The 14,739-nt window shown below is 39.3% G+C and overlaps 1 protein-coding gene across 1 annotated transcript in view; it reads right to left on the reverse strand.

The window, feature by feature from the left end:
- Positions 1-14,530, reverse strand: part of cacna2d3a (calcium channel, voltage-dependent, alpha 2/delta subunit 3a) — a 144,444-nt gene extending 129,914 nt beyond the window's left edge. Inside the window, exons 1-2 of the mRNA XM_079897554.1 lie at positions 14,096-14,530; positions 13,318-13,399 (exon numbers count right to left, since the gene is read on the reverse strand). Coding sequence (XP_079753680.1) covers positions 13,318-13,399; positions 14,096-14,184 — 171 coding nt within the window. The 5' untranslated portion in view covers positions 14,185-14,530. The remainder of the gene's footprint in view (positions 1-13,317; positions 13,400-14,095) is intronic.
- Between the last annotated feature and the right edge of the window lie 209 nt (positions 14,531-14,739).

A 14,739-nucleotide genomic window follows, 5' to 3' on the forward strand; every position in this document is an offset into this window, starting at 1 on the left:
TACCTTTCCATATATAAAGTGTTTTTACACCTTGTGTGTCGTTTGGAAAATGGTTGTTAACCCACCGTTTTACTAAGTCAGCATGATCATACCCCATGTATTTTAAAATGCTTTTATATAATAACACATAGTGACAATGTCAGGTAATGAACATTCTAAAATGTGCCACTCTACAGTATGTTTGGCACGCTGGTCCTATTTTAACAGTCCGGGGGTGTTTAGGTGCTGTCGCCTACACATCACATCTGCACTTCAACTAGCACTGCTTTCACAAGCAGCTTTTTGATGGTGTCCTGAAACCGAGCCTGTGTGAAGTGTATTATGAAAATGGCTTAATACATACATTTGAATAAAATTATTTGTAATTTTACACAGGACAAATCAGCAGTTTAAGCAGAATATTTGGACTATTTAAGGTTTAGTATTTCTTACCCTATATTTATATAGGTATTAAATTGGGTATTTGCACCAAGGTGTGACTAAAATGAAGAGTGAATGAAGAGAAATGAGTATGTAGGCTATTAATAATGTTCTGCACTGAGATCAGAAAATATTGGTTTTTCATTAACTGTACGAAGGAGTGTAAACGTGTTAAAAAGAATTATGGACGTGAAGGGACATATAAATGTCTTAATGGCAAAATCTAGAAGTCAAAAAGGGTTCCTGAGCCCATCAGAAGGAGAGCTGTTCTGAGCCATGTAAGCTTTCAGGCCACTGGGAAACTGTAAAAGATGGGCTCTTCCCACTATATCAATCCCAAAATCAAAGATGCTTCAGAAGGTTTCAGAGAAGGATGTCATCAGTGTGAATGTGAAGCATTAGAAAGAGACCCAGAAATCTAAAGAACACAGCTCTGCCGTCATTAAAGAAGGTTTGCCATCATCAGCAACAGGACGCCTGCGCTCATTCATACTTCAGTTTGCCAGATCATAACTATATCAAATATAACAGACACATTACAATTAATCATGGACAAGACATTTCATACAGGCCTACATTTTATTCCCAAAGTATTCAGAAAAACGTTCAATCACTAAAACTTATACAGCAACTAGCAAGTGACTATGAAGGTTTTGATTTTGCCATAAAACCAGAATAACAAGTACATTTAACTCTTTCCTCGACAGCGTTTTTTTTTTTTTTTTAAGTTGCGAGCCAGCACCAGCATTTTTGATCATTTTCACAAAACTTTCATGGCCCCCAGAATATTTTGTTGTCTGAACAGTCAATATATAAAATATATCTGCTTTTAAACATTTATTCTAATTTAATGGATTATTTCAATATTTTGAACAAAAAGCTGAGAAAAATCACTTTTTTTTTTTTTCAAAGTCTTCATCCAGAAGGGATTCAGAGCGATGATTAAAACACAGATGGAGTCGATCGAGTTCATCAACACCTCAAAGCTTCAGTCGTTTCCTCTTCAAGGTTCAACATTTCATTCAGCATTAGACAGTTTTGATTTGTTTAATGTTTTATGATCACTTCTATCAATGTTTCTATCGCTGCTTGTGTGTGTGTGTGTGTGTTCTTGTCTATATGGTTTATAAGGACACAAATGTATAAAATGTCATGGGTATTACAATGTAAACTTCCTGTGTCCTCGTAAAGCAAATGGCTTAAAAACAAACTAAACTGTTTTTTTTTATTATTATTATTCAAAAGGGTTTTTGTGATGGTAGGTTACGAAAGTCCAAAATAAAACATTTTGGAAAGAAACGCTCCATGAATGATGTATAAATAATGTTTTTGTGCTAATGTTTTGAGAACATTATTAAAGACCAGATAACTCTGAACAGCGTTCTATTAATGAACTGTAACTTTGAGAGAACCTTGGCAGAGCGTTCCCTGTTAGCTGGAATCACATGTCTTCTGTGTGTCTGGTTTGTATATCACAGCTGTCTGCTTACAGGGAACAGTTCATCCGGTCTTCAGAAGCTCATCCAGTGACACTAATGCCCTTTAAAGACAAGCATGACAATGCAGAATACAGATGGCTGAATAGGACTCTGTTGTTAGAGATGTGATTAAAGAAGTGTTTCACCCAGTGCTATAGTAGGGCCATACAGTGATCTGCATTCACATTCATTTGCATACTGCTGAAAGTATCTATAATTAACCTCACTGATTGTAATGGGTAATACGCTATTCTCTGATAATGGATACTTGTGATGATATGTGAAGGAAGACATCTCGAACATTTTGTTCTTTGAACATAAATTGTCCTTAAGTTCATAGGCAGCAAACTTAAACCTTTCATGCATTAATTATGACAATCTCAGTCAGGATTTTTTTCTAACGTGTTTTTAGTGCCTTTAGGAAAATTTCTTTACACATATGTGTACACATATTTTCAGATGTCCACTTGAGTGGACGGTATGCATTTTTAGTTTTAATGGCAGATATACTGTATTAAACATAATACAGTAATCACACAGCAAAACGTATTTAAACGTATTTATATAAAATCATGTAAAAACTATGAAATAAATACAAAAAATATGATATAGCTTCAATTATTGCAAACACAATTGAGTTTGTTCCCGCCTGAAGAGCACATGCAGAACTTAATACAAGTTGAACTTTGCGAGTCTTTGATATCAGAACAGTCTACCAGAGTATGACGATTTACCTTTATTACCCATATTAGCTGATAATTCTACTTTAGCTCTCCTCTCTGAGAAAACCTCAGACTGAAATCTACATTGATCTATTGATGTTTTCAGACTGTGGAAAAACTATTGATCAAACTAGTGGTTTTCAATCTCATCTGAAATTAGCAGTGTTGGGGAAACGCATTACATAATCAGGTTACCATTTGATGTAACGGGTAAAGTACTGCATTACAAGTAACATGCATTACATATTCAGGTTATGTTTTGATGTAACGGGTAAAGTAGTGCATTACAATTAATATGCATTACATAATCAGGTTACCTTTTGATGTAACTGGTAAAGTAACGCATTACAAGTAACATGCATTACGTAATCAGGTTATGTTTTGATGTAACGAATAAAGTAGCCCATAACAAGTAACATGCATTTCATAATCAGGTTACTATTTGGTGTAAATGGTAAAGTAACGCATTACAAATAACATGCATTACGTAATCAGGTTACTTTTTGATGTAACGGGTAAAGTAGCGCATTACAATTAACATGCATTACATAATCAGGTTACTATTTGATGTAACGGGTAAAGTACTGCATTACATGTAACATGCATTACATAATCAGGTTACTTTTTGATGCAACAGGTAAAGTAGCGCATTACAAATAACATGCATTACGTAATTAGGTTAGATTTGATGTAACAGGTGAAGTAGTGCATTACAAGTAAAATGCCTTACGTAATCAGGTTATGTTTTGATGTAACGGTTCAAGTAGCGCATTACAAGTAACATGCATTACGCAATTAGGTTAGATTTGATGTAACAGGTGAAGTAGTGCATTACAAGTAATATGCATTACGTAATCAGGTTATGTTTTGATGTAACAAAAAAGTAGCCAATAATATGCATTAAGCAATTAGGTTACCTTTTGATGTAACGTCTAAAGTAGCGCATTACAAGTAACATGCATTACGTAATCAGGTTACCTTTTGATGTAACTGGTAAAGAAACGCATTACAAGTAACATGCATTTGGATCAGGTTATGTTTTCATGTAACGAATAAAGTAGCCCATAACAAGTAACATGCATTACATAATTAGGTTACCTTTTGATATAACAGGTGAAGTAGTGCATTACAAGTAACATTCATTACGTAATCAGGTTACGTTTTGATGTAATAAAGCATTCTTACGGAATCACATTTTTCTGATGTAAATGCAAATTACATTCTAAAAACAAATATACATTTAATTACATCCAAAAAAAAGTTACTGCTGATGAAGAATGTATAAGAAACAACAGTCAGAGTAATAGTATGAATTTTAGCTGAAATATAGCTAGTGTTGCATAACGTCCAATATAGTGGACAAATGATTAATCAGAATATCCTCTCAATCAAAAATCACTACTAAAATTTAACATTGATATGAATACTTGAAGCTACAACATTTGTTTTTTTGTTTTGTTTTTTGCCTGTATGCACTAGTATGATGGATGGATGGATGATGCACTAGTGTCCACTGTAGAGGTTGATGTGCGGTCCACTGTAGTGAAAGGGTTAAATACACTCAACTCACACACAGAAGAAAAGAGTGATGTAAATCAAGTTAAACATCATGTCCTTTGCATATCAAAAAAGTCAAGGTGATAATTGTAAATCAATTCAAATCTTGGCTGAAGTGGAAAGTGCAAAATCCCCTTCTATCAATAGAGATCAATTTTGATGACTCATTCTGTATTTGATGACTCATTCGTGAGTCTCATCAGATTTTCTGTCTAAATCCATTTAATTAATACAACTGGGTTGTAAACGAAAAGCTATTGGCTATTTAGAAAAAATACATACAGAAATATGTCAACACAAAGGACAAATTAGCTCTTAGAGCCATTTCGCAGGGGCTTAAACCTAGACAAAAACTATATATAATTCTGTCATTATTCACTTATCTTCATGTCGTTCCAAAACTGCATGCTGTTATTTTTTTCACCCTGGACCACAAACAGAAAACTCTTTAAAAATCAAGCACATCAAGGACACAAACAACACAGATGTGGGAAAGTAAGCTTCAACAGAGGGGAAGATTATCAGTGGACAATGGCTTAAATTTCAGTCTGTTCCTCACATATATGGACTACTTTACATTAGTTTTATGGTGCTTTTTTTTTGGTAATTTTATGGAAAGAATTTCTTTAAGGATTCTTCAAATATTTCTACAGAGGGTGAGTAAAAAATTTGTTTTTCAAAGAACACATACAGTACACACACACACACGGTATATAAGCATATATATATGGCACACATATGAACATTTTAAGCTGAATATTTATATTGATCAGGAAGATATTGATCACATCCTGTGATACAGACACACACACACACACCATAACAGACTCCTTGCTCATCCGTTTCCCTTGATTTAACCTTGAAACATGAGATATTTCCAATACCAGGATTATTTCAGCTTGAGCAGTGCAAGGTGTGATGATGATGATGATGATGCAGAATGAGACGGCACAGTTTGAACACATGCATGATAATAACAGCAGATAATATAAAAACACATATTCATTCAATGTAAAGAATGCTTGAGATGGAAAAAAGAGGAGAAGTGAGAGACAGGGCGAAGGGTAAAGACTGAACAACAGATACAGGAGATGAAAGACATACGCAAAAAATCATGTATAAACAAAGAAAGAACAAAGCGAAGCTAGATTTGCTTTGCATGAAGGAAAGAGTTTGAAAGACGCCCACAAAACCATTAGCATACATTAAAGGGATACTTCAGGATTTAGCATTAAGCTTTGTATTAGTAGAAAACCTGTAGTATTTTCAAATTACCGTGCTTTCCACCCTCATATCCCCCTGAGACGAGAGATTTATGGATTTTTTGTCTGGAAAAAATCCTCCGATGACGCAAAAATCGTCATTTTGCGTCATCGGAGGATTTTCTGGCCAGAGGCTAAAGACTACAGCCAGTAGGAGGCGCTGTCCCGCATGTTTTCAGCCCGCCCATACAGGGTGGGATCTCACTCACAGAATGTACACAGTGTCAGCCGTCTTTCTTTGGAAGCTAAGCTAGCAGGCTCTTGTTCTGTGGAGAAAGCTGAATAGTAGGAGAAAGCTGAGTAAGTAGGGGTTACCATCCTCCTTTTCCCGGACTTGTCCGGCGGGCGAGATCGTTCAAAATGTCCGGGATTCGGCTTTTGCGTTCTGCGGTCGCCATTCACTGTTTACATGCACACCTTTTGTTTCAATCTAACTGAATTCATTCCGATCGGTGAATCTGAATGTAGTGTTTACATGAACGCTAAACAAGTGATCGGTTGATGTGCGTTTTACCATTGCTAGGAAAATTCCCGCCCCTCCGTGAGAGATACGAGACCGGCGCGTCTCAGTAATGACGCCACCGGCCTCGCGCCGTTCTCCCGCGGCCTCAGTCTCGTCCTGCTCGCCACAGTAAACATGATGAATGGCGACTGTAGAACGCAAAATCCGAATCCCCGACATTTTGGACGATCTCTAAATCCCTCGCAAACTCATCACGTAGGCTAGCCAGCCTTGTTGTTTTCAACTGCGCTCTTACCGGTAGGCGTGGCCTCCTAAGGCAGCGAAGCAAGTGCATTCTGGGAGTTGTTGTCTTTCATCCACATAAGCCAAAAATACATTTTCTGGCTTTTCTCTGTCTAGAAAGCTCCAAATTCAAAAATTTCTTCACATTTCTTCTACTTAAATGACCTATTTTAAATACACATTCATCTTCCCAGAGGTGAAGTATCCCTTTAAGGTAAGAGTCAACTATATAATGCAAGTTTAAATGTTGAAACTATAAACATTTATCTCTTCTTGGGACAACAAGTATTTTTGGGTTGTTTAAAATATTGCAATTTGTACAGTTTGTTATTTAAAATATCACAAAAACTTTACAATAGAGTGCATTAGTGCTGCCCACTTTTTCAGCGGCATTATTTTTTCCATTAATTTCTCCCATAGCCTATAGGGATTTAAAAATATACTTCGTTAAAGAATTATAAGCCATTAACCGAATCAACCAGCTATGAGGAGAATCACAACATTACAGACTTTGATTTGGAGCAAAAAAGTTTTTGAAAATCCTGAGCGACGTGCCATTCTGGTGTATTCTTTGGTTACATCAATGGTAATGTCAACTCAACAAATCTCCGTTCACGCTAGGGCGTCCCCGGTAAGCGACATGCGCCGTCCTCGCCCAAGCAATATGGGAAATTGGCAAGGGTTGCCTGGTCAAGGACGAGGCAGGCCAAAGAAGTTAGTCCACAAGAAGAGCCACAACGATGATGGATGCCACATCCTAGACTGCTCAGAGGCTCATGATCTCGTCAACACCTTTTTCAAGAAGCGACCCTCTCACCTCACAACCTATTCTAGCGGTGAGCGCTCCACACAGAAATGTACTACTGGATGCTAAGTCGCAGAGACCTGAGGCTAGTGATCAATGCCAAGGTGTGCCCTTCAGACAACATAGCCTAACAACATCGGGTGCTCTTCCTCTTCCTCAACAACTTCGCATGCGGAGGACAGAGCATGAGCGAATCAAGTGTTGGAAGTGGCCCGAACACAAGAACCAAAAGCCCTCGACACCCGCAACATTGACTCTGATCAACCAGTGGAGCCCTTCTGGAATGAAATCACCACCCAAATCAACAAAGTGTGCACCAATGTGCTGGGAAAGACGAAGCCGGGAAGGCGATTCATCAACAAGGCGACTTGGTGTTGGACAGAGGAAGTCCAAGCAGCAATCAAGGCCAAGAAGATGGCCTATAAGGCCTGGTTCCCAACACGTCTGGCCACTGACCTCCAGCAATACACTGTGTGCAGAATTACTAGGCAAGTGAGTATTTGGACAATATCATCATTTGTATGGATTTTTTCCAACTTCAAGCTTTATAAACTTGAATTCTTATTGGATTTAAGCATATCAGGTGATGTGTATTTGTGTAATGAGGGAGGGTGTGGCCTAAGGAGATCAACACCATATCAAGGGGCACGTTCAAGTTCAAAACGGTGCGCAACGTTTTGCTACGGTTTCCGGGTTGAACGTCATGTTTCCTAGAAACGGCGTGCACCGTGTGCAACGGGGTTTGAGATACGTTTTCTCTTGTTTGGTGGGTGTGTCAGAACTGCAGTCCAATCAGCAGCAACATGTATATAAAGCACGCGGTATTAAAGTGAACTCGCACAATGGGTTCAAGGAAAGTAATTTACAAATGTGTTGATGCAGCTCGGTATACGCAACAACTGAGGATATTAGAAGACATGTTTGTCGTAAATTTTATTGTAAAAATATAGGATATTAACATAATGATGTAGTTGTTTATATTTTTAGCTTCATTGCAAGTGTATGACATTTGGTATAGAAATAAACAATGGTAATTAAGTGCTTTTCCTAAAAATGAGAAAGAAAATACAGGGTATTAAAATAGAACTACAAATAAAGACAGTATGTGAGGCTAAATAGATGTGATTTAGTCTGAATTAGGTAAGATGTGTGCTTCAGTTTCAGCAATCCCTTCACTCGATTGGGATGTTCTCTTTTGTTCTGGCCGGCAAGTGCAGTAACTGTAACATCGGGCATATTTTGTATTAAACACATATTTATACAGACTTCATCAGGCTCAGAAAATTCTTCACAAAGAACCCAAAGAATGGTCTTCTCAGCTGCCATAGTTGCAACTCTTGCGTCATCAGAACAGTGTGTTCAACGCATCACCGTTTCTGTTTAAAAAAACGTTGTGCAACGTTTTGTCGGGGCTGAACGCAGCCAAGGTGTGCATAATTATTAGGCAGCTTCTTTTCCTCAGGCAAAATGGGCCAAAAAAAACAGTTTTAACTGACTCTGAAAAGTCAAAAATTGTAAAAATTCTTTCAGTGGGATGCAACATTCTTGAAATTGCTAAGATACTGGTGTGTGATCACAGAACCATCAAACGTTTTGTTGCAAATAGTAAACAGGGTCGCAAGAAACGTGTTCAGAAAACCCCCCTGCAAATTAACTGCCAAAGATTTGAGATGCACCTAATGTAAACTCTTTATCCTCCAGTGCTGTCATTTTCCAGAACTGCAACCTACCTGGAGTGCCCAGAAGTACAAGGTGTTCAGAGCTCAGAGACATGGCCAAGGTAAGGAAGACTGAAACCCGACCACCAATTAACAAGACTGACCGTTGAATCGTCAAGACTGGGCCAAGAAATCTCTGAAGACAGATTTCTCAAAGGTTTTATGGAGTGATGAGATGAGAGTGACTCTTGACGGACCTGGGCCCGGTTTCCCGATAACGCTCACTCTTAGCGCGCTAAGAAAGCTTGAAAGATATATCTTACCAAAGTTGTTTATGTTCCTAAGTGTGTTCCCCGAACCATACCTTAGGAAGCTGCTTAAGATATACCTTCTTACGTGCGACGTTACCCGGTGCTGTCCGTGGCGATGGTGCTGAATCTGCTGATATCGACGGCTCGACAATCAATTATTCTCTCGTGCAGGGGCTGTTTATGTGAGAAAGCGGTGATCTTTATTAAAGAAGCACTTCAGAAATAGTTGAAATTACATTTATTATGATTATTGGATATTTTAAAAAATAATCCAAACTATAATAGCCTATAATAGCCTAGCCTACATATTTTAAAATTGTAACATATATTGCTGCCACAATAACCTTTTCAAAAATGTTACGTGCTCTTTCCCAGTTTTGTTCGCTGAGGTGGAGCTGCGATGAAATATTGTTCTTGTAAATACTTTCCAGCATTTCAGTAATAAAAGTTTACATCTTGCGTACGGTGCTCGGCAGTGATCAAAAAGGATTTAAACCGTGAATTTTGAATCTCTTCTTGTAAACTCAGAGATGTGGATTCAGACGGCAATTAAATTACCACACGACCTGTTTGTCAAAATACAGTAGCTACTAATTTGGCCAGGGATTTTTACGCGGGTTGGGTGAGAAAAACACTGATATTATGGATTCGGACGGCACTAAAATCACCGACTTACCCCTGTAAATGTTTAAAATACCGGACGAGCCCATGAGAAACAATATTAGCGTCTGAATAGGACTTAACTGACAGTAGCCTATGCTTTCACTGGCCTTTAAAAGAGCGTTTTAATTCAATTAATAATATTGTATAATAATATAATTAAAAATCTAACAACAATCAGTGTAATGACAATTTTATTCTTTGCATGAAAACACTTGAATTAGCCTAATTGAATACTGTCTGGGTGTATTAAAACTTCAGAATTATATTCATATAGACCTGCAACAGTGATAAGGTAAAGCTAAGAGTGGTCCAGACCAACCTTACGAAAGTGTGACTTACAGAAGATATACTTAGCGTACGAACGTGTCGGGAATCGTGCCATAAGGTTAAGAGAGAGGTTAAGGAATAGGTTAAGAACTACTTAGAGATAAGAACGCTTTGGGAAACCGGGCCCAGATGAATGGGCCCGTGGCTGGATCAGTAACGGGCACTTCCACTCAGACACCAGCAAGGTGGAGGTGGGCTACTGGTATGGGCTGGTTTTATTAAAGATGAGCTAGTTGGAACTTTTTTTCGGGTTGAAGATGGACTCAAAATCAACTCCCAAACCTACTGCCAGTGTTTAGAAGACACTTTCTTCAAGCATTGGTACAAGAAAAAGTCTGCATCTTTCAAGAAGACCATGATTTGTATGCAGGAGAATGCTCCATCGCATGCTTTAAAGTACTCCACTGTGTGGCTAGCCAGTAAAGGCCTTAAAGATGAAAGAATAATGACATGGCCCCCTTCCTTACCTGATCTAAGTCCTATTGAGAACTTGTGGGCCCTTCTTACACGGGAGATTTACGGTGAAGGAAAACAGCACACCTCTGAACAGTGTCTGGGAGGCTGTGGTTGCTGCTGCACAAATAGCCAGAAGCAATAGCCAAGGCGAAGAATTACAATGACCGGTATGACCAACTGGATACGCGGGAAGGGGTGAAAAAGATCTCTCGCCTCGCCAGCTCTCGCCACAATCCTCCCGAGCCATTGGCCAGGTGACCCAAACCATCAACTCCTCCGAGACACGCCGGCCATCTTCCAAGGATGGTGCGACTACTTCTCGCAGATCTCAAATGAAGAGTTCCCACAATCCACCAATTCCCAGCCCTGAACCCGTTTCTGAACCCGTCCCGCTGATCACTGTAGCCGAAGTACTGGTAGCCATCAAGAAAATGAATAATGGCAAAGCGACCAGACCAGACGATATCCCGGCCTTAGCCTGGAAACTAATGGGATGGCGAGGTGCTGAGATCCCGACATCACTCTTCAGTCGGATGATCACAGAAAACAAGCCCCCCCGAGCCTGGATGACCAGTGTCACAGTGCCAATCTAGAGGGCAAAGGGCGATGTGAGCGAATGAACCAACTACAGACCCATCAGATTCCTGTGCCATACGATGAAGATCTTTGATTCCCAATCCTACCAATGCTATCCGAGCTGCCCAGCTACTCGTGGGGAATCATCGGGAGAAAAACAAGAGAGTCAGCATGGTGTTCCTGGGCTTGGAGAAGGAGTTTGACCAGGTCACACTTGAACTGATATCGCACCAGGTCCCTGAGGCCTACAATTCCTCTATCCGGATACTTCCAGCTTAGTCCGCTGCCCCGCGGGAATCTCACCAGCTTTCAGCATTAGCGCTGGAGTTCACCAAGGATCGACCCTCGATCCTTCCATTCATCCTATGCATGGATACGGCAACAGTGGACAATCCGATCGCCACACCCGAATCCAGCCCACAAACCGCAGGCACCATCATCGTAGACGGTCAAGACGTGAAGAACTTCCAATACCTCGCCTCCATACGGCATCAGCCTCCCGGACGCACGTGTCAACGCCGCCCGGTTAAAGTGGCGCCAAGTCACGGGAGTCCAATGCGATCGGCGAATGCCCACCCGTCTCAAGGCGAAGATCAACTTTTTCAACATAGATCAACGAAGATTTACTTTTTACAGCTTCAGGGGAAGCAAAAACCATTGATTAGCACCTCGTCGCTCACAGTACGGCTGTCTAAAGGGTTTCCCTTTGAAGAAAATGAAGTTTTTACTTCTGGAACTGTTGCACTCTACAGGGTTTCATTTGTCTATAAGGTCACACACACACACACACACACAATAAGCAGTGTGTGAGCCGCAGGACACACTTACACCAGTTCATTCACATTACTCTACTTTACATTCTCAGTCTCTTCTCTTTCTCCGTGCACATTTCTTCCTCTAGGCCTCCTGTCATATGTCTCTCTTTTCTTCCCTTCTGTTGCCCTCTACTCTGTTATTTTCTGCTCGCTGCTTTTCTGTCTGCTCACCAGGCATGTTCTCTTTCTTCTTTTTAACCCGTCACACAGATAATCTGCCCCTCGGGCTCCCATCTCCTCTGCTTTAGAAGCACACACAGACACACACTCACACACACACACACACACACACACACACACACACACTCACACACACAAAGGCACATATGCCACAACATCCACTGTCACTGTCTTTTCCCTTAATATTAAAACAGTTTGAACTCCAACCAGCTCAACGGTGACAAAAGAAAATCACACTAATCACTCATAACATCCATCTGATCAATTACGGAAACGTCAGTTTCAGTAGATCTGAATAACCACATTTGGTACCATGACAAATAAAAAAAAGATACAATATTTGAGTTTCTCCTTGTTTCAGAGTGTACAGAGAACATTAAAAAGTTACATTCCCATAATGTTGGAAGAATGATGCAATGGAATGTTCCCTTAACGTTCACATAACCAAGAAAAACAACTTTTTAAAAATGCTTGTTGGGATAACAAGAAAAAGTATCTGCCAATGAGGTCAGAAAAATAAACTTAAATCAAAGGAAAAAATAGTTTATTTGTGTATTTGTATTTTTGGCAGATGGATACATTTTTCAGAAAAAGAAGAATTAATATCTGGTCATTTTGCTTCTCGGGTAAATGTATCGCAATCTTGAATTTTTTGATATTTGTACTGAAAAACAAGGCAAATATACCAAGTAAGAAAATAATTTTGTGCGGTGTAATTTTCAAATTGTTGAATTTTGCTAAGTATAATTTCTCCATTCTCAAATTCATGAAAACTAATTCCAAAACTAATTTGTGAAGAAAAAAAAAAACAATTATAGATTACAACTGTTGGATTCTAAGGCATTTATTTTGGTATGTCCAATTCAAACAATCATTTGATATTCAGAAATGTTATTAAGGAAGCATAGTAATTTATTATAGTGATATTTACAAAGCCACTGAGTTATTTTCCTCTATAATCGCAGGCCTCGAGTGCACAGCTCACTCGCACAACACTGGCGATGGAAGAGCGACACACACCCGAGCGGAGCGGAGCGGTTGCTGCTCGTGGGTGGGTTAATTAGCGTAGATTGTGTGTGAGGAAGAGTGTGATAACCGAGAGCTGCAGGAACAGGAGCACACACACACTTTTCTGTGCTGAAAGGACCACAGGAAGAGATAAACCCTTATATTGAGAGTCAAAAATAGCATGTGTGTCCCTAAAAAAGAAGTATATGGCACAGTGTTGGTAATACTTTGATTTATACCACGATTCTCACCAAATTCATACACCATGACAAAGACAGGGTACACTTCAGAGAATACCATGGTACACTGCTTAGTGGTAATGATAGTGAACTACCTTTTGCAGCAGCTGAGAGCCAGAATACTTGGCCGCGATGGATTTAATCTCTCCACCAAACGCCGAAGCCCAAAGTTTCACACTAGAACCAGGGGAACAAACATATGAAAACATGAATCTGACAGAAACTCAACATATTTGGTTAGGAAAGATAAGTGCAACATAATTGACAAGTGTTTTTCGCATCTTGTATAATTACAATTATGTGTATTTGACAATCTTAAATATAAAGATTTCATAAGTTTTTTTTGTTTGTTTGTTTTTTGCAGTGATCAACCATTTCTGGTTCCACAAAGAAACTTTCAATGATCAGTTCTTAAATTAACCATATTTTTCATAACTTTGAAGAACATTTTAATCTAAAAAAAATGTTTTTTTTTCCACTATAACGAACCTTTTGTGGAATGGAAAAGTTTCTCTTTATGGAACCATTTGCAAATAAAGAACCTTAATTGTTAAGAGTGTATTTAAGCAAATATATCTCCTTCAGAATATAATGGTCTCAGTTAACTTTAGAATCAAAAGAAAAAAGTTTTAAAACTTTTGGAGGTAGAACTGCTGAAAAGAAAATAACACCGAATGTTAATGTTGATGTAAGAATATTCATGTCCATTTTGTAGGATCAGTGTGGGCGTAATTTGCACAATTATGTCTGACAGCAAATAAATTTGTGACAAAATGACAACATTTTAATATTCCTTTCTGTCAGCAAAATCAACAGAGCAAACAGCATAAAACACCTCATGTTTGATTAATATACTGAGTAAAGTGTACTCACACTGACAGGGGAATACCTTGAGGAGACGCACATACGCTGATGCTGAGTGTAATCCACAGGAGGAACAACACACACTTCATGCTAACCATGATGTCCAGATCTTCTGAAGAGATGAAGGATGGTCCGTTCACAAACTCATCTGCAGACTAGCACTGCTTACAGCACATGTGTGTGTGTGTGTGTGTGTGTGTGTGTCCAGTCGGAGATGATGATGACGAGGGAAGCGCGTGCATGTGTATGTGCTCGTGCTGCAGTTTCTCTCAGATGAAGTGCGCGGAAAGAAAGAGGAGAGAGTGTCATGTCTTCCCTTTCTTCCTCTTCTCCGGGGATGAGGAGCTGCTGTTCTTCACAGGAGGATCCGCTGTCAAATGATGCGATGATGAAATAGTGAACAAAACGCGACGCGACGCGACAGAGCGAGTGGAAGAGACTAGAGATGCGCTTCACTCCTGTAGACCCGGTGGCTGGGCGAGCAGGACCTGGGCCAGGGCTAACACGCAGATCATAAAAATTACTTTATTTTATTTTTTATTTTCGGATAAGAAAAATCTGTTAGAGGAACGTTTTTCGACCGTTCCCAACATTATTTCTGAATGTTATCTGAACGCTACATCCAGTTATTTATATAAATGCAACTGTTAAGG

The sequence above is a fragment of the Squalius cephalus genome, assembly GCF_949319135.1.
Source record: "Squalius cephalus genome assembly, chromosome: 16".
NCBI lineage: Eukaryota > Metazoa > Chordata > Actinopteri > Cypriniformes > Leuciscidae > Squalius > Squalius cephalus.